Source organism: Trichogramma pretiosum, unplaced genomic scaffold (genome assembly GCF_000599845.2).
Source record: "Trichogramma pretiosum strain Unisexual culture from Peru unplaced genomic scaffold, Tpre_2.0 scaffold2, whole genome shotgun sequence".
NCBI classification, from domain to species: Eukaryota; Metazoa; Arthropoda; class Insecta; order Hymenoptera; family Trichogrammatidae; genus Trichogramma; species Trichogramma pretiosum.
The window spans coordinates 3819300-3838712 of NW_019641687.1; the positions used below are offsets into that span (position 1 = coordinate 3819300).

A 19413-nucleotide genomic window follows, 5' to 3' on the forward strand; every position below is an offset into this window, starting at 1 on the left:
CATTTATATCTCCAGGAAATCGCAAAACCAGCTCAAAAGTTACATTTTCAAACTCTTTCTCGGAAACGTTTTCTGGATATTTTTCTAAAAAAGTCTACGGCGATTTTAGAGACATATTTCGGAGAAGTTGTCAGAAAACTGAATCGAAAATTTAATTTTTTAGTTGGCCTTGCCATACCCATAATAAAGTATCATAAGAACAACTCGTATACTTTTTTCTCATTTTTCTTTTTTTTTCTACATAGAATAATCCCAAAGAATTTCCTTTTCATCGTTAAATTTTACCATGCAACGCATGGATACGGTTCATCTTGATTATGTAAAGGGCCATTACTTTGCATACGCCATATAATACGATATAATATGCTCTACTGAATATTGTGCCTTGTAGCAGATTCTCATTTGGATTGCACGCAACGACGCTGTAATTGGATTGTACGCGTTTGTTCGATCCTAACGCATTGTTGAACTGCAATACATACAAGGGCTTTGCGTATTGGAATATTGTAAATGTACTCAAAATATCTAGAACTATCAGTTTTCATTCATTTTTCATCAATCATGCAATGTTGTTTCAATGATGTTAGTTTACTTGAGTGGAAAATATTGAATACGGTATGTCGGCAAAATTTTTATGAACCGTGCTGCAGTGTTTATGAATCATGCCTTGAAGTCAATAGTTAAATCATTTTCAATCCGTTGTAGTTACTTTCTAGTGTTTAATTATTATCATGTTAAAAAGTTTAGATTAAACCATTACCATTTGTTACTAGTTTTCCTCTTATTCTATATAGCCATGCCAAGTTTGCTGAATTTAATGTTCAATAACCTATATCAAATTTGCCCAAAATAAAATTTTCAATCAAAGTATGCAGAATAGAATTTTTTTCATTGTCCGCTATTTTAATTAAATCCTTAATATACTAAAAAAGCTTTCCAATTAATAATGTTAAATCATTTCACATAATCTATTCTAACTATTTACGACTATCATGTTTACGACTTTAACTAATAATGGAGGTGTTAAATTGATGGAAATAGTCTTGTGTATCAAATCTCAAAAAAAATTAATTTGAATTGCGATATAAAAATGAAAGTGCCACGAGTACGTTGTGCGTACGTGGCAACCACATCGGTAGCTTTGTTTGCACAGATAATCAGTCATTAGCGTTATAAATATAGGTTTCTTTTTTTATTAACTTTATCAATTGCATAACTTTTCTTTTTCTCCATACTTGGCTATATTTAAATGCTTTTTCTCAGAAATTTTGCTGGAAAATTTCAGTATTAAGACATTTTATAATCAGTTATTTTTTGAATTTCTTGAAAGATTATTTAATCACGTAATTTATGAAGTCATTTTTTAAATTCTCGCACTGTCATTTAGGATTAGAATAAAGCTTAAAAATAAAAATAGTATGACTCTGAAACTCCGTGCTAAGTCAATTTCAAACTATTATTTGTGTCTTAATCAAAAACAACCATGCATGGCTCCTTACTTAAATGCGTATGCATCTAATTCGTATCCTCGTAACATGTTTAGTAGTAGAAAATCAAATTGATTTCATCTTCAAGGTAAAAGTGGTTGCAGTCGAAATGTGAATAAATCTTTGATAATTAAAATTTGATTGCAACTGCTTTATTTTATACTGATAGAAAATATTCAATGAAAAAATTAATTAATGTTAATATGAAAGAACTATTTGAACATTTTCTTTCAATATGGGGATGAGTCAAATCGATAGAGTAGATAAAACCCTATTCTTACGACAAAAACATCACGTAAATAATATCGTCAAATGAATGATAAGCGTGCATTAATTAAAGAAAAAAAAACAGAAATTCAAAGGGTTATATAGGCAGATCGTGGCTGTTCTGTTTACAGCTAACGGACAGCTGATCGTGGTCGACTACGAGGATGAGTTTGATGATTTTGGAGACTCTAAATGTTCGCTGTGCCAGCGCAGGTTTGAGGAGCAAGGTAAAAGAACCTCATTAGATTGTGTGCACTTTGGTTTCTTTACTTTCTATTTAATCTATATTATGCTACATAATAAATACATTCTTTAATTACGCAATTTTGCGCCAAGCGTTAGAGAGTTGATCCCCACTTATTCTTTGGTAATATATTTCCTTCAGACCGAATCGAAATTTAAGATTAAAAATAATATGAGACAGAACCAAGTTTACCAAAACAATTTACATTATTGTATGAGAGATCAGTTGCGTTCACGAGTCACAGTTTAAAAAAAAATCATTCGTACCTCATTCCAAATTTATTTACGATGACTGATATTTATAAAGTTAAAACAACATTAACAATTAGTAGATAAGATGACAAAAAATTTTCATTCATTTTTCTAACAGGTCGACTTCGCAATATTCGTATTATTTTGGCTATGAAAACTGAAGATTAAACTTTTCCAAACTCATTTTTCAAATTCTATTTACTTATTTCCTACCTAACTATAAGTTTTTCAATGTTTATAAATATGTCTGTTATGATTGTAAAATATTAATGTTCTAGAATAACCAATACCCACATAAACATTTTCTGTTTCATGTCTAAAAATATCCACTCAAACCCCTTTGTAAATTAATATATACAAATTTCATAAAAAAACATAATTTGATCGATTTAGCTTTTGCATGTGTTGTACATAATTATTATCGACTATGTGTTATTACTTATTGAAATCAGAGCAAGAAAACACATGTCCTTTCGATGACAAAAATCTTTCATATAATTCATCAATTTTTTGGGTTAACAACTTAATTCTTGAAATCAAATTTTCATTGGCAATACTTACTTTTTTTTATATATAAATTATCGTCTTTAGACATGAATGCTTTTCTATGTACGTCATTATCGGACTCAAAAGAGTATCCAGCAAAACCAACATTCTTGGAGTTTGTGCGTCTAAATTCAATTCAATACGTAGTTCAGGTCAGCGAATCTCAATAATGGGCTTATTTCAGAAAATTCGATGCTATATAGAACATGAAATATCATAGAAAATATTATCTATTTTTTGGAACATTAAATTTATAGACTTGGATACATATAATATAACTATAAAATAAAAATATAAAAAATTGAATACCATTGAAATGCATAACTGATGAGCATATAAATTGAAAAGGCAATATCATATAAGCGCATCTTATGCTATGTGAAAGTACGTGTATATGTAAGAATCTTTCCTCTTTTATTTGTTGTCGCGAGCACGGCGTTGCATAATGTTACTTGCATGCTACTTTTTTTTGCGACACAGGAGAGATGCAAAAAAAGTCTCAAGCATGCGCGATGTCTGCTATTTCGTTATGGCTCCGGGGCAAACTATGCCGAGGTCTTTCGACGTCGTCATATCGCCATCGGCGTGTCGCCAAATAGACGAGTTTGCAGAGGGAAAAAATTTGATAACGTTTTTTCAGAAAAAATTGTGTTTACGAGGCTGCACTGATTTTTTTTACGGAAGCGTCATTACGTTGAATGAAAATTAAGCCCATTATTACGCACGTCAATCAAATTTGATTTCTTCTACAAGCTCGTAGATTTTTATACTCAATACCCACTTCTCGAGTTTTGATCAAATTTAACGACGGCCATTGGATTATAAACTTATCTATTGCGCGAGCAATTAGTTTGAGCTCGAGAAAAGCCATACACCTACATAAATAAATGAAAAATTGCAGAACTCGCGAAACACAAACTTTCGCGGCAAAGATCGTAAATTTCACGTTGGCTTATATTGGTACACTGTATTAAGTGCATGTACTCTCGAGAACTTTTAAAACAGACTACCGCCCCTCTTTGGCTTTCACGTCCTTTAGCGCGAGAGAAAGAGGCAAAGAGAGCGGCGGGAAACGAGGGGGGAAAGAGAGGAAGAAATTGTATTTCAGCGAGCCACGCGTGCAGTACACACTCGAGACACTTATTTTCTCGCTGGCGTGCACCAGTGAAAATACGTGAGTTTGGTCAGACATCTTGCGCAGAGAACGTAACGGGTATTTTTTTTTTTTTTCATGTGAAAAATCTTCAAATATATCTCTGTAAACACTTTTGTTGCTTTTTTAAAGCCAGCTCCATGTAATTTTTCAGACAAACATTCGTTTCTTTTTTCTTTTCGCTTAGATACAACATATACAGTACAAAATCACCGCATATATCTGTTCTAGAAATAATTAAATTGTGATAATTTTGAATATTTTTTATTGTTGCACAAATTCATTAAATTTATTTTATGACATAGTTATGTGTTGCAATAACCTTTTACAAACTAAAAATATTTATAAATTAAAAACATAGACAGCGTTTTAATAATTTAGATACGGAAGGATGACCAGAATAATAATGTTAATAACAATAATAATAACAATAATAATATAAGAACTTGGAAAATCCAAAAAGTAAAACAAAATCACGATATGAGTTTTGTACCCCGAGTGTCGAAATTTTCGACTTTAGAACGTACGAGATGGTATTTTGGAATCAACATGATTGTCCCGAACTGCATCGACACTCTGTTATTATCAAGCGCATACATGTCATTTTAAATAGCGTTAGGATATATTGGCATATAAGAAAATTTATACTCGATATAATAATAGAGAAAATAAAAATGTTGAGATACTAATCGTTGCGGTGACGCTCGAACAGGTAATTATAGCTGCCTGAAAGTCGATCTGATATTCACGAGAGACCGGGCCTTCTACTTCACGACAGTATTCATACCGGGCGTCATCCTTGTGACCAGTTCCTTCATCACGTTCTGGCTGGAATGGAACGCGGTACCGGCTCGAGTCATGATCGGTAAGTGTCCATTAAGATTCTCGATTTGTCGACTGCAAAACTGTGACTGTATTAATGAAAACTCTCTACGACTCACGCAGGCGTAACGACAATGCTGAATTTTTTCACAACGTCGAACGGCTTCCGCTCGACGTTGCCAGTCGTCTCGAATCTCACTGCGATGAACGTCTGGGACGGGGTCTGCATGTGCTTCATCTACGCCAGCCTGCTGGAGTTCGTCTGCGTGAACTACGTCGGCAGAAAGCGACCGCTCCACAACGTGGTTTATCGTCCCGGCGAGAATCCCGTTACTCAGGTATTTTTGCCCGCGTTATATACCTCGCCAGCTCGTACCTCGAGAGCTCCGTTTTCCTCTTATTTTATTTATTTATTTACCTTTTTTTACAGACCAATTTTTAGCTCGTCCAATAACATAATTATTACATGTATTAATCCCCTTCTTCCTTTAACGTATAGAATGACACGTAATTCATGATATACAAGTAATATTTAACGTAACACACTTTTTCGCCGTAAACTCGATTAGCTGTGCGTATGACCTCGCCATTTCCTTACGATATTTTTTTACGTGACCTATTAAAATGTAATGCTGATCTGAAAATGAAATTCAATCTTTCGAAAACATGCGGAAATTCTTTCTAAAAAAATGCCGAGATCATGCGCTCGCACAATAAAATACACATATAAATAGCAGTATATATTAAACTCTACTTCAAGCATTTCCAAAAGACATAGATAAATTAAAAATAATGCATCACACTAAGCATCCAATTTACGTTTACGATATATGTACGGGACTATATGCGGCTCGTAAAACTATAACTTCGTATCGTAAGACGCAAATATTTCGCCTGGCATTATTGCAGCGCCTGCGCAAAGTGGGCCGTATATACCGCATGATATACACCGTATCGTATACGTAGAGATGCTGGATGACGTGTAATTCAAGAACACACTTTATTCCTTGATACATACTAGGAAAGTCATGAAAGGCTCTTATAGATTATAGAAAAAAAATATAAAAAAATAAACAGCAGCTGCATTTTAGTGTCAATGTTAGTGTGTGTATATATTTTACATATAATATATACCAGCTAGGTTCGTCGTTAATTCACGATCTTGTCTTATACATACATAGAATACTCTAAAAGGTAATTATTTTAGATATAAATATCACACAAAATACCATACAGCTATTGAACTTTGCTGAACATCTTTACAACTCGAAAAATACTTTCATTTTTTCACGTCAATTGTAAAAAAAAACATGCGAGCTTTAACTATTCATGAGGCTTTAGACACGACTATTCTTGTTATCCAATTACATGGCTTTATCACATGCATAAATTAAGTTTTTCCAGCGAATACAATGCATAACCTTTCGTTGGGAGCAAAAAAATCTCATTAAATTTTACACTATCTCATTCGTCCAATTTTTTTTTATTTGTAAGTTCATTTCTTTTCTTTTACTCTTACACGTCCGAACACCTGTCGATGTCTCAACTTTTACACGTTAATCTGTTTCGCGCGAACAGAAAAAAGAATCCAACGCGTGCAGGATCTAATGGAGCTTCGCAGCAGAATCGACAGACCGTGGAATAGCTTTTTATTTTCAAAGAAAAACTTCGTGCGTGAAATTTTATTTTTAACAAACTTGCGATTTTACGCATCGGGTATTTATTTCATGCAAATTACGACTGAATGTGAGAGCGAATGTACATAATTCTTTAGAGAACACGCTGTCATGCATGATGATATTCCCAGTAATCAACTTTTTCTATCCTATAAATGACCTGTTCTGGGTATAAGACACTTTTCCTTTTTTTTACCTCTTTTAATGAGTTAACAGTTAAACATAAAAAAACTTGCTAAATATTTGTAAAAGACTTCATCAAATGCATGTATTTTATTGCATAAAATTTTTTACGTCAACGATCGTTCATCGATCATGAACAATTATTTTGTAAATTCTCCGTGAATTCAAAAAAGTTCTTCTATACAACCAATCATCAGGCATAAATTATTGAAGTTTATTCAGTATAATTATACGTGTATGTTTACTCATTGAGTGGTTACTTGCGTCATCATTTTTCATGCTCCTCTTTTCTTATTTGCATCTCGGTTGATTTTTGTTAGATCTGCTCTACTTTTTCGGAGCAGGTTTGTTTTACTCACAGATGAACTACTCAGTTGTTTGGCAATTTTATTTTTCGAGGGAAAATAATTACGGATAATTAAAGTATTTATAAACAGAATTTTTCTCCAACCATCCATAATCATAAATAAAAAGTACCTCTCAGGTTTAAATGACTCTCACCGTATACGTTTGTTGAATTGGCATTGACAGACATGTTACCAGCTCGATATTTATATTACACAAAATCAACCTTGTCTTCACGTTTGTCGATAGTGATATCAAGTTGCTTTTTACATTTGCCTACGTGTTATTATTTTTCTTTGCTATAGTATTTCAATATCTTCGGGTTCACATTTCTTTTTTATTTTCTGCATTCAGCACATTGTTAACCTGTGCTCTTAAAAGTCGTCATTTTTGCTTTGTATTTCCTCCTTCATTTCACTTTTATTATATAATAAAAAAATGTTTTGCCTTTATTCAATGTAAATTTGCATGTGAATTTTTTCCGATGAAAAGTCTATTTTTGAGAACAAATTATAGCATTCATGCACCCTTGTTTGCATTTCGTGCAACATTTATAATTTATTGTCAAAAATTAGAGTTTCAGCTTTCAAATGGTTTTAAATCTTTTTATAAATGTATTTTCTTTTTTTCTTTAGTTGATGTTAGAGTTTGATCTATTAAAAATAATTATCATACCTAATTATATTGTCTCGGTGATGTTCCAAGTAACATTACCTTAGGATTTTTGTGTCAAAAGTTACCCTTTACGGCACGACGTATTTTAGGAACCATGAAGGGTTTTATGAGTCAAGGCCATAAGTGCTGATTGAAGATACGAGTATCGTATTTTATTAATATAACACTTTGCTGATTCACACTTATGCTCTCTTTTTTGAGACATAAGTCACTCATGATAGCGATGCGTTGTGAGGTTAAAGAAACTCGCGTCACAGTGCTATAATGTGCGACTTATGTCAAAGAAAAGTGTGCCATTAAGTGTGAATCAAAAGCCACGCTGCGAAACAAATAGATTAATACTTAATGACGCATATTAAACGTCAAAATATATGTCAGGAAATGCATTGCCAAACGGAATAAAATTCATCGTTCTAAAATTATTCAACAATCAATTTGTGGGAAGCTCTCTATTAATAATTCAATTGAAATAATATAAGACAAACTAGAAAATTCTTGATTTAGGGCACATGCGAGTTTTTGATATTAGAATTTGTAATCGTTTACATAGACATGTTACGATACATTTATAAATCAATAAACACTACACACCCATTCACATATTCAAACATACTCGCTAGATGAGACGAAATTTTTTGACAACTCAAGACAGAAAAAAGTGAATTCATTCTGCAGGGCACATTCGACTTCAAAATAAATATCTATATCTGTAAAATGACGTTAGAACTAAAAATCGTTTTGTCGGTAAAGCTGAACTTTTGTGCTATAAAATTTGAAAATTGAACTGTTGAAAAAGAAATGGACGTTTCTATCTAAATGCTAAATCGAAAACTGTAGCACTGAGAGAAAGGGATGCATTAAATAAAAAAAAGTTCAAATTAACTATTCTCCGGGCTAATAGAAGAATGAAAAAAAGAAAAATACGTAGCCGGGCAATTTCGAAATGCAAAATAAAATGGCTCGATTTGAGATTGAAAAAATGTTGCACACGGGTGTTTGGCATAATTAACGCAATCCAAAGAGGCAAATTATTATATCTATGTAGAGTGAAAAAACATTTTTTTCTCTTACTTTATTCATTCTCCTCTTCATTGATGGGCTACGTATTACTCTTTTTTCTTTTCTCTGCATCAAACTACCCCAGCATTAATTTGCCGAGTAAAAAAGATTCAGACTACGTGGACCCTTGAAACTTTGAAATTAACTGGACGATGTAGCTTTATACTAGGTCACGATGATGACGCGAAGATTATTTCTACCTCTATTTTTTACAAACTTACACATCGCTCACACGTGAAAGCTTTCTATTATTATTTTACCCTTTTTTTCATAACATTGTACGAGGTAACGACTTTGAAGTGTAAGTGCAACGTTATATAGATGTTTCGACATTTTTAAATTGAAAGCTTCATTTTCTATACAATATTTGTGAGTTTCAATACATGACATTTAATATCGTGACATTGCATCGAAATTTTCCATTATTTTTTGTTTCAAAGTCAGATTAAGTAACTTTTACGTCAGCTATGGAACTTTAATACTCATTTTAATTTAAATTCAACTATTAAAAGTTTTGAACGCCTTTAAAACTAATTATTTAAGCTAAAATGCATATTGAAAGCATGTATTTTTCACCGCATCAATTTGTAGTATATTGTGCTTTGACTCGGTGTCTAAAAATAAAGTTTGAAAAATTCTTTGCAGTCGAATGTTAATATTGCAGAAAAATGGTTTAATACTTTAATTAACTACAAGTCTAATAAAGAGCCATTTTTCTACTACTTTCTTGAAGAAAAAGAGCCAAAGTATTAAAAAAGATAAATCGTGTTCATTGAAAAAATAACTAATGATAAAGAAAGAAAAGAAAATGATGGAAAAGAACAGACGCAACGTTGGATGGAATGTTGATGGTGAGTAAGTTTCTTTGTTTGGTGTCTGTGATGTTGCAGCGACTGCCAGCGGTGCTCAACAGGATAGGAATTATATTGGCCAGTCCCCTGGTAAGGATCCCCCCTCTGTCTCTGCCACAATCACTCAAAATCTCTGTTATATTACACACTATTTGTTCACTATAAATATTGCATATCGAATCACACACTCACACATCATCTGCTGCATATTTGATTGTATATTTTCAGATCGCACTCTGCATATCTCTCTTTTAATGTCTTGTCGATTTGAATAAATTTTTAATGTACATTGGCAATCTCAATCGCATTGGCACACGTAACAACACAGTAGTTTTAATCACTCTCTTTCTCTTGCTCTCTCGACGTTCTCCTGTCTTCTTCCTCTCTCTCTCTCTCTTTCTTTTTTTTCAAGATTGAGAGTCACACTTCACGTACGGCGTTATACGTATATAGGTATAGATCCTTGCAAAATCGTGCACGGAAAATCCCAACGCTTCAAGAGAGTCTTTTCTCCGGATTTGTTGAGGGTAAAAAAAGAGAGGAGAGTCAGAGTGCGAATAAGACTCGGATCGTGACTGCGTGTCCTTGTGCGCGCGCGATGTTATATCACCCACACATCCTCCACGTATATAAAGCTATATATATTCGCTCAAAATGTACACATCACACACACAACTGTACGACATCACCAAAGAGAATCTTTCATCTAATGTACTTTTGTCTTATTTTCTCCTTTTTCTTGTTGCATTATCCCTGTAGGAGCTTTCTTAAAAATATCGGTATATATACCCGTTCACCGTTGAAAACATACAGTAAGAAAAACTTGTCAGCTCTTATAAGTCTGAAATCTCTCCTTTGTAAATAGTATACTTGTATGACAAGTTCGTATACTTCCTTGGCTGTAAATATAAAAAACCTAGAGCACAGTTGAAAAATGCATAATAATGAAAAAGAGAGTTTTTGTCCTTAATTTCTCTTTCTTCCAACGCTTCAATATATTTTTTTAAATATGTGTAATATTTAATAATACTTTCTACGTCAAAGAGGGAAACTTTCAATTTAGGTGTTCTAATGTGATAATTTGTCACATCATGATAAATCTCCTCATAATTAGTGAATTTAGTACCGGTAAACTGCTTTATATAATATAAAATACTATAGTTAAAGTATTAAGATAAACTAAATAATAATTGAATAAAATTTTTCATAAGTTTACCGAGTCTTTACGGGAATGATCAGCATGAAATTTTTGTTTTTGATGTTGAAAAAAATGAAAATATTTTTACGCGCAATGTCAAAAGAGAAACATTACGCATCACGAGTAATTATGTCCATCAAACTATTGTATCATTGTAATTGTTGCTACTTTTGGGCGACATACTTACTCATTTATCAAATTGACAAAATAATCTCAAGTTGCGTAATGTACTAACTACCGAGTAAAGATCTGAACTATCAGAATTATAATTTGTAATATACTGGCAAAATTATTGCGTTCCTGAAATTGGTATTTCCACTTATGATTCACCGATTTATTACATCTATATTGTCAATAGTCCAAATTTTTACTCGGAGGATGTTATTTGAATTGCACAATATATTATTTATGTGTACAATTACTTATGTTTCTGGGTTTCAAACAGTTCAGAGCATTTTTTGTGCAATGTGTTCTCGCATGTATCTCAGTGTTAATTCCTTTTCAACATAACTGTTCTTCTAACAATCAAGTTTAAAGCTGCTCAACTAAATGTCAACATGCCAGAGCAAAGTATACATTCAAATTTTATGATAAATTGATTCATCCAATCAAAACAGACCGATCTTCAAAACTTTTCAAAAATATAATAAACTTATCGAAAAAAAAATATTCAATTTGATGTGTAAAATATTTTGCTCTGTCATAATTTTGTTAGCTTCTCCTGACTGAAAAACGCCGCAGCTGCTTGCAAATGCGAGGCTTACATTGCGTTAAAAAGGTAAGATTCAACTACTGCACTCTTTTCATTCTATTATTATTTTTCTTTTATGATTTTTTTATTCCACGAGGGTTGGCATTGTAAGCAGCAGTTGCAAATGTTGTGCAATGCATGGTAAGGTAAATGTTCTAGATGAAGATCATAAAAACTGAATACTTGAGTGTGTAATAACTCATATTATGAATAAAGAGTTAGTTAAGACGACTAATTTAAACTTCACACTTTTCTTTCTTACTTTATTATATGAAAAAAATCTAGGACATTTATCAGTTTGGCACATATTCCGTATGTGCATGTACATAATATTTTATTTTACGCTTTGAATTCCATGTAACGTAATTGATGCTTTTCTGCGCTTGCACTGCAGTTGCATCGAGTAATACCAATTCCAAACAAACAGGACAAATAGATAACTTATAACAACTGTAAATGATTCATTCGATGAAGTAGTTCTAAAATTATTTTCACAGATTGGTACAAGAAATTTTCAAAAGGTTTTTCGCTGTCAGCTTTCAACAAGAACAGCTTTTCCAATCTAGTTGTTTATATCAACAATATCATTTGAAAGTGAAAAATATTTTTTATTCATTAAACATCGAGTTCTTTGACTGACAAAAATATTCACACGCCTACACGTATACACATACACATACATAATATATTTGTACACATTAAACGGCTAATTATCGCGAAATCTGTACTGGTTGCATCATTGTCCCGCGTTGAATTATCTTATCACGGCATGTGCCCATGTATGTGTGCGTGTGTGCGTGTATCCAATTATTACGAATGAATGCTGTCATACTTGTTAAATGCGTTTAAACTTGATCAAACTGACCACAGTGCCTAGTCGCAAATGCAGATATCAGCAGCAACTTAATAAATGGCAAAAGCAGCTAAATTGATCGCGCTTCGAGCCTGCATTATTATTATTATTATTATATATCAATGTTTACATTCGTAAATTAATCAACAACGTATTTTGAGCTTTTAATAGCAAAACTTTATTCGTGACCCCATCCCATTCAACATTTATCGAAAATTTTATGTTTGATTCACACTTCATCATCGTTCCAAAATATAAATAAATGCAAGTTATAATCCCCATTTTTATCTTCTTGTGATGATTGAGAATGGAAATTTCTCTTGCCTGATTCGTAAAAAGAAATTTCAATTTTCAACACAATTCGTGTATATAGTCCACAGTTATGATAAGTAGCTCTGGTATTGAGAGTAGTTTGTAAGATGACATTTGGAAACATCATGGGGCATGTAAAAAACAAGCGTTCGGTAGAGCATTTTGATTATTATTTTTATTATCAATATTATTATTAATATTATTATTATAATTACAAACAAAACATTTTGTATTTGCATTTATATATTAAACATTATACATAATATAAATAGTACATTGTAAATTAACCATGCTTACAATATATATTATATATTTACTAAAACCATATATATTTATCCATAAAAATAAATACGAGCGATCCAATTTTCAATGATTTCTTACATAAAGAATCAAAAGTAAATCTAAAAATGTCATATATATTAACCTATAAAAAAATTATGAACAACAAATAAAAGTTATCAACTGAAGTTACTACTATAAATAATCGTTGAATAAAAGCTAGAATAAAAAGACCGCGCATTTAATAATACTTTTAGTGTATAATTTTTCTTGGTCGGGGGATCAAGAAAAAATTTTCATTTTTTCATATCTCAATCGAATTGCACTCCGCCTTATCTTCATTTTTCAACTATGGTGTAGCATAGAGCTCACGCCTGCACATTGAAACTCTACAAATATTTGCATCGACATAAATACTGCAATGCAAAAAATAATGTAATTATTATTGCAAAGCTTTGATGGCCATTTTTACAATACAATATTTTGCAGTATGAGCCGCTAAGGAAAAATGTATTTTCAAATCGAATGCTACAAGCACAAGAAAATGCTTACTTCCACTCCTGCTTATTTAAGAATTTTTTCTATCTATTGAATAAATATATTCGCTAAATATAGATCATATTACATAGTAAGCGCGAAAAATGGATCGCTCGTCATCGGGCTGATATATATAAATTTTAAGAAATATATATAAATACACATGATAAAAAATGCCAATCGACGTACGATTATCTGCCACTGAGTCCCTGTCGTAGGGTGATAAGAAGAGGGAAGGTGGCGCAACATCTCAAGTGGGTCCAGGTAGTTCCGGCGGTACCAACGAAATCGTATCGTGCACCAATTGCGGACCAAATCCATGCACGCACACGGCGAACAACGGATGCAATACCGAGGTACTTTAATACTTGCATTCATTTATTTTTTTTTTCAATTTTTGGATAGCATAATTTTTTGTTCGATATTCACCGATGACATTTTTGAACTTGCAGCAAGTGCGCAAAAAAGAGCCACCCCACCCAATAAGAGTGGCGAAGACGATCGACGTCATAGCGAGGATTACGTTTCCAGCGGCGTACTTCGTATTTCTCACCTTCTTTTTCATACACTACAAAGGCGTTTCCTAGGGTCAAGCCTTTCAGGCCTACGACGATCCTCCGTCACCGTCCTAAATATGCACGTAAATCGCAACTCAACACACTCCCATCGAATCCTCCCTGTTTACTTACAACATTGTATTTATAGAAAAAAATAAATAAATCAATAAAACAACAAAACAAAACAAGAGTATACAAAAATGGGACGCGTGCACATGACCGAGTGAATCAAGTCTCGTATATTCAAAATATACGAACAGTCGTGGACCTGAAGTATTTAAAAGGAACAAAATAATCCGAAATTTCAATGAGAATCAATGGACATTTACGTAACGATGATCTGCTAATGACAAAAGAACATTGAGCTAATACAAAAAAGATTAAACGAATGAAAAATTTTTAGCGATATCATAATTATATTCAAAATATATTACGAGCGCTTAGCATCAGCCTTACATATTATGTGAATTCGAAATGTTACGTAAATGGAAAAATGCCGAAATTTAAAAGCGATGTAATGATAATGAATGATTGTGAGCACTACGTGAAACCTATTTTCGAATGTATAGTTTTTATTACCGTATAAATATATAACGAAAAAAAATATAAATATATAAAGCGCAAATAATAAAACAGATATTATATGTATACATAATTTTTATGGGAGTCGAACTCTCATACCGAAGTATATGAAATGAATAAAAATAAATTGTTTTATTATTAAGATTCATCAATTATAACTAGTCGAAAAAAAATTGTGATCTGTTATTGCTGAATTAGCTGTTATTAAATATTACTATTAACAATGTCTTCGATGGTGAAGACGAAAAACCTTGACCATAGAGAAAATATAAAATATATTATATATATACATTAAAGAATACTATATTAGTTGTAGTTAGATTATACGTCGAATTATAAATGTAATTATTATAATTTAAACAATTATTTTAATTGTTGCTATGAAGCTAGTATACATCAAGAAAAATATAAAATAATTTATAAAATATTTCGTGACCTTTTATTATACAAAAAATGCTGCATAAATATATAATAGGAGATCAGAAAGATGAAAGTATAAAAATTGGAGAGTCATTGATAAAAATGAATATATCAAAATAATATATTCGGGACGATGCAATGACTTATCAGATAAACGTGAGGGCCAAATAGTGACACACGAACCAAATCTTATGAAATATAATAAAACATTTATATATTGTTGATCAATGGATTGCATAGGTATTTCCAGAAAGATAAACAAATCCCATGTATCATGGTATAAGAATCATCTTGTTTTTTAAGAAATTGAATCGCGTGCCTCATAAATCACCGAAAATAACGTGATGGCAGTTTATAATATAAATGAAAATTTATATTTAACAATGCGAGCGTAAGGCACTTGACAGTTTTCAAAAGAAAATTCATTGAGACTTGTAAGTTCATTCAACAAAAATTATTAAATTGTACTGTTTTGTTTGAGTAGAATCAAAATATTATTAAAAAAGTTTTTTGTACATAAAGGTAAACCACTTAAAATTATTTCGTTATTCAATCATCGACAAAGTCTTCTGTTCAAAAGTCTTAACAATGTCACATTCTAGTAATTTATCGATTTCAAGTACTTCGAAAAAAATTGAAAATTGTCAAGTTGTTAACATCGATAGTATTGCTGCTGAATTTTTTTTAATTATCTGATCCAATATCAAGATAATTGTTTGATAAGATTTTTAGCTAACCAATGAGAAAAAAAACAACGAATATTCAAAATATATACCTGTATTTCTTTGGCTCTATAAGAGTTGGTCGGAAATCAACAATAATAAAAATAATTGCCTAAATATTTTCTGGATAATTAATAATTTTTAACACACAAAAAATACTTTTTAATAAATAGTTAATTGAACGCAATAATTCTTTACAACAAAAATTTCTATCCCAACCGAATTGTCAAAATCGAGCTTTCAAGAAAAAAAAATTATCAAAAATTTTTTTTCAACAAATTTTATGCTACATTCACGTGATAATTCAGTTATTTTATTAAAGATAAGTAAATACATTTTTCAGTTGCAGACATATTCGTTTGTAACCCAACAAAATAAGATAAATATTTAAAAAAACTGAAAGACAACTAAAACATTTTAGTGAATTGAACCAAGTTTAATAAAATGTAAAATGCAGCTGTTACGTTGAGAATCATGCAAATTTAAATTAAATACTATTCATCACTACATTTATTGTCATTTTAAAGAAAATTGTGAAAAATAATACTGTATGAAGTATTACATATTGATTTTTGTAAGCTACAAGTGCTGATAAGTGCAAAGTCCCGTAGATGATAATCAATGCTAATCGATATTACAGTGTAAAAAAAAATTAATTAAAGAGAATCTCCTCGGACCAATCTCGCATTAACGTAATCCTATTGGCAATATATTAAATAGTCAAAAAACGTCTTAAACGTTGCATTCATTTTTCAGATAAATAAAACCATGCGCATACCAAAGTGCACCTATTCATATGTATGTTACAAACAACCTTGTCTTGATTCGATTAAACTATACGATAAAACAAATTAATCTTCACTAGTACATTAGTACATTTAATTATCTAAACTTGAAAAATTTTCTGAATTACTCTTAAAGTCATGTTTATTAGGCTAGGCCCTAATCATGACTTTCATTGTCGCATCGGTAAATAAATTAGCTGCACTGTAAAACCTAGGCTGTGGCTCACTTGTGAATCCTAAATTACATATTATGTAATAAATAAATAGAAAATATTCATACTTGGAAATGCTTGCACGTGATATTTATATATAATATTCGCAGTCATGTAAAATACATAAAAAAAAATTGTGAATGGATATAGTTATTGAATTTGTATCTCCAACATATTCTAGATTGAATAAATATTTGGAAATGCGGTAAATCTGTTGAAAATTTTCAATTTTGTTTTAGGGTAAAAAAAGAATAATAAAAAATAAAATTTATGTGCCGTTAATCGAATGAAATGTCACTAAAACTATAGTTTACGATGAGTTAAAACTAATGTATCATATGCGCTTGTTAATCGTTATAATAATTAAATGATTTCTGTTGGAACGTGCAACGTTTGAATTCAGAAATATTCGTGTACAAAATAATTATGAGTAAAGCGTATGAAAATTCATTAAATAAATTTCTATAAGATTGTTAATAATATAAAAATGTTCATGTGTAATTTTTCATTGTTCGCAAAACGTTTATACGTAAAATACTATTTGTTAATAAAATATGCAACTGAGGAATATATTATAATCATAGTCTATAACATAATTGTGGATATCAATTAGATGACTGTACCAACGCTCTAAAATACAGAGATGGTATTAAAGTTGTAACATACCCAAGTATTGCACCTTATCATTACTTTCATCGTTAATAATTTACCGTTCATTAAGCACGAGTTGTTTTCATACAACTTATTGATTTGACCTTTTAGTACTGCTAATGTTAATTTATTGATTGAAAATATCTTTTTTTTTTAAGTTCAATTGTCCGAATGTATTGAATTGAATGGAAAAAGTTGCAAACAAATTTGTTTGGGTATTTTTTCAATACTTTCCACTCAATCTTGTTGTGAGCATACACAAAATATTACATCATATCAGCAACGTAAAAAATCGAAACAAAACAAAGATAGAAGGTGTATGACACGTGCATGTATAATAAAAGAGTATTTCAAGTGGAAAATATTCATGCATGGAACGGAAGATTGTATGAAACTGCAAAGTTTCTGAATGCATTGTAAGTGCGATCAATTGCTATGATTGAAATATTTTTCTGAACTTAGCAAAATTTTTTATTTATTGTGTCATGATTCATTCATGACCTTGTTTGTTTTGCAAGATTAACAATTTTTTCATACCTAACTCAAATGCAGTGCATTCATTTTCATGAATTTTTGTAAAAATTATGTAAAACTTATATCAAGTAAGTATCATCGAAATTGAAAGAATTGCAATTCAATTAAAATAGTATAATTAATGTACTTGCATGTCTTCACTAAAAGTATTTGGTGTAAACTTAATTGAAATAATTCTGAATGCCTATAAAAGAAGGTTGATGGTTATATTATAGATTTCACACCGTGAACAATGTATCGTTGATCATTCAAATTATACAAAGTATATAATGTCAAAGGTACAAAATAATTTTTGAAATATTGCATTATGTTAAAATCCCTGTAACGAATACCAATGAATTTTTTACTACAATTTTAAACATTCAAACAAGAACAACCAAAGGGGTAAAATTAAATAGATTACCTATAAAAAAAAATAAGATACAAAAATAATGTGTAGATTAATTGATACTTCTTCTTTCTTATAATAAAAATACTTATAGAAGCAATATCCATTCCAAAAATTTTCATTATAACATCGTCGAAAAAGTCGAAGTACCTAATCACCACTTAATCTATTTATAAATAAAAAAAAATTATTGTATTCATCGTAATTGATTTCATAAAGATGTATGTCATTATCTCAATGAAAAATAACGTGTATACGTTTCTGAAGCTAACACGATGTAAATATTCAGAAAAAACTTTAGCTATTATATTCAGTGTGGGCGTGGGAAATAGACCCAGGTTGGCCAATAAGTTATGTTTTAGCACATCATTCAGAATGTAAAAAAAAAATAGAAAATATTATACATCAAAAGTATGTTTGGAAATAAATCTTGAAGCAAATAAAAGTGTCTGTTGGTTTATTTTACCTCACTCAATTGCATCGTCTCCCAGTCGTTGCCTTTCAATGCAAAACTTTATCACAAACGAAAAAAATCATAAATTAATTTGCATTGATAAATTTAAATTTAAATAAACATAAAATCATTCATTTTTCGAACTATTACCTCGTCCAGAAAAATGCGCGAGCGTAAACGAGATTTACGTTATAAAAGTAACGCAGTCACGAAGATTTCGTTGAAGACTGATTGCCTCCCACGTGTCTTAATTCTCGTCCGCATGCACTTCACTCTGAAGAGGTGTCTTCATAGCGAGTAAATTTAGCATCAAATTCGACGAGCCAGCTTGTCCATTCGTATATTTGAAAAGCGCGCAATTATCACGTGTAAAGAAGATAATGATCGTTAACTGCAGACACGCGTTCAGTGCCTCGTTTAAATGATGAAACTGCTAAAATAATTTATGCCATCGATCAAAGAAATTGCGATTGAATCCTAAGTACTTGGCTGAATTAAATAACAACAATGACTCTTTTGATTCGTATCTCTAATACGATAAGACCCCGTTCAGAGCAACAAACCCACGCTCGAGATATTTTTTACCCGACAGAGTATAAATAATAAAAGCCGAACGAGT

The 19413-nt window shown here is 31.2% G+C and overlaps 1 protein-coding gene across 22 annotated transcripts in view; it reads left to right on the forward strand.

Annotated features, from left to right (window-relative positions):
* The window catches only part of LOC106658643 (glutamate-gated chloride channel), a 124459-nt gene extending 110334 nt beyond the window's left edge, over positions 1-14125 (forward strand). For 7 of the 22 annotated variants that reach the window (XM_023461342.1, XM_023461338.1, XM_023461341.1 and 4 more), the window contains 6 exons: positions 1886-1981; positions 4661-4813; positions 4894-5108; positions 11473-11535; positions 13708-13845; positions 13942-14125. In XM_023461342.1, coding sequence (XP_023317110.1) covers positions 1886-1981; positions 4661-4813; positions 4894-5108; positions 11473-11535; positions 13708-13845; positions 13942-14076 — 800 coding nt within the window. In that variant the 3' untranslated portion in view covers positions 14077-14125. Of the gene's footprint in view, positions 1-1885; positions 1982-4660; positions 4814-4893; positions 5109-9598; positions 9650-11472; positions 11536-13707; positions 13846-13941 lie in introns of all 22 variants that reach the window. The other 15 variants (XM_023461344.1, XM_023461353.1, XM_023461347.1 and 12 more) reach the window with 10 other exon arrangements.
* The last annotated feature ends 5288 nt before the right edge of the window (positions 14126-19413 follow it).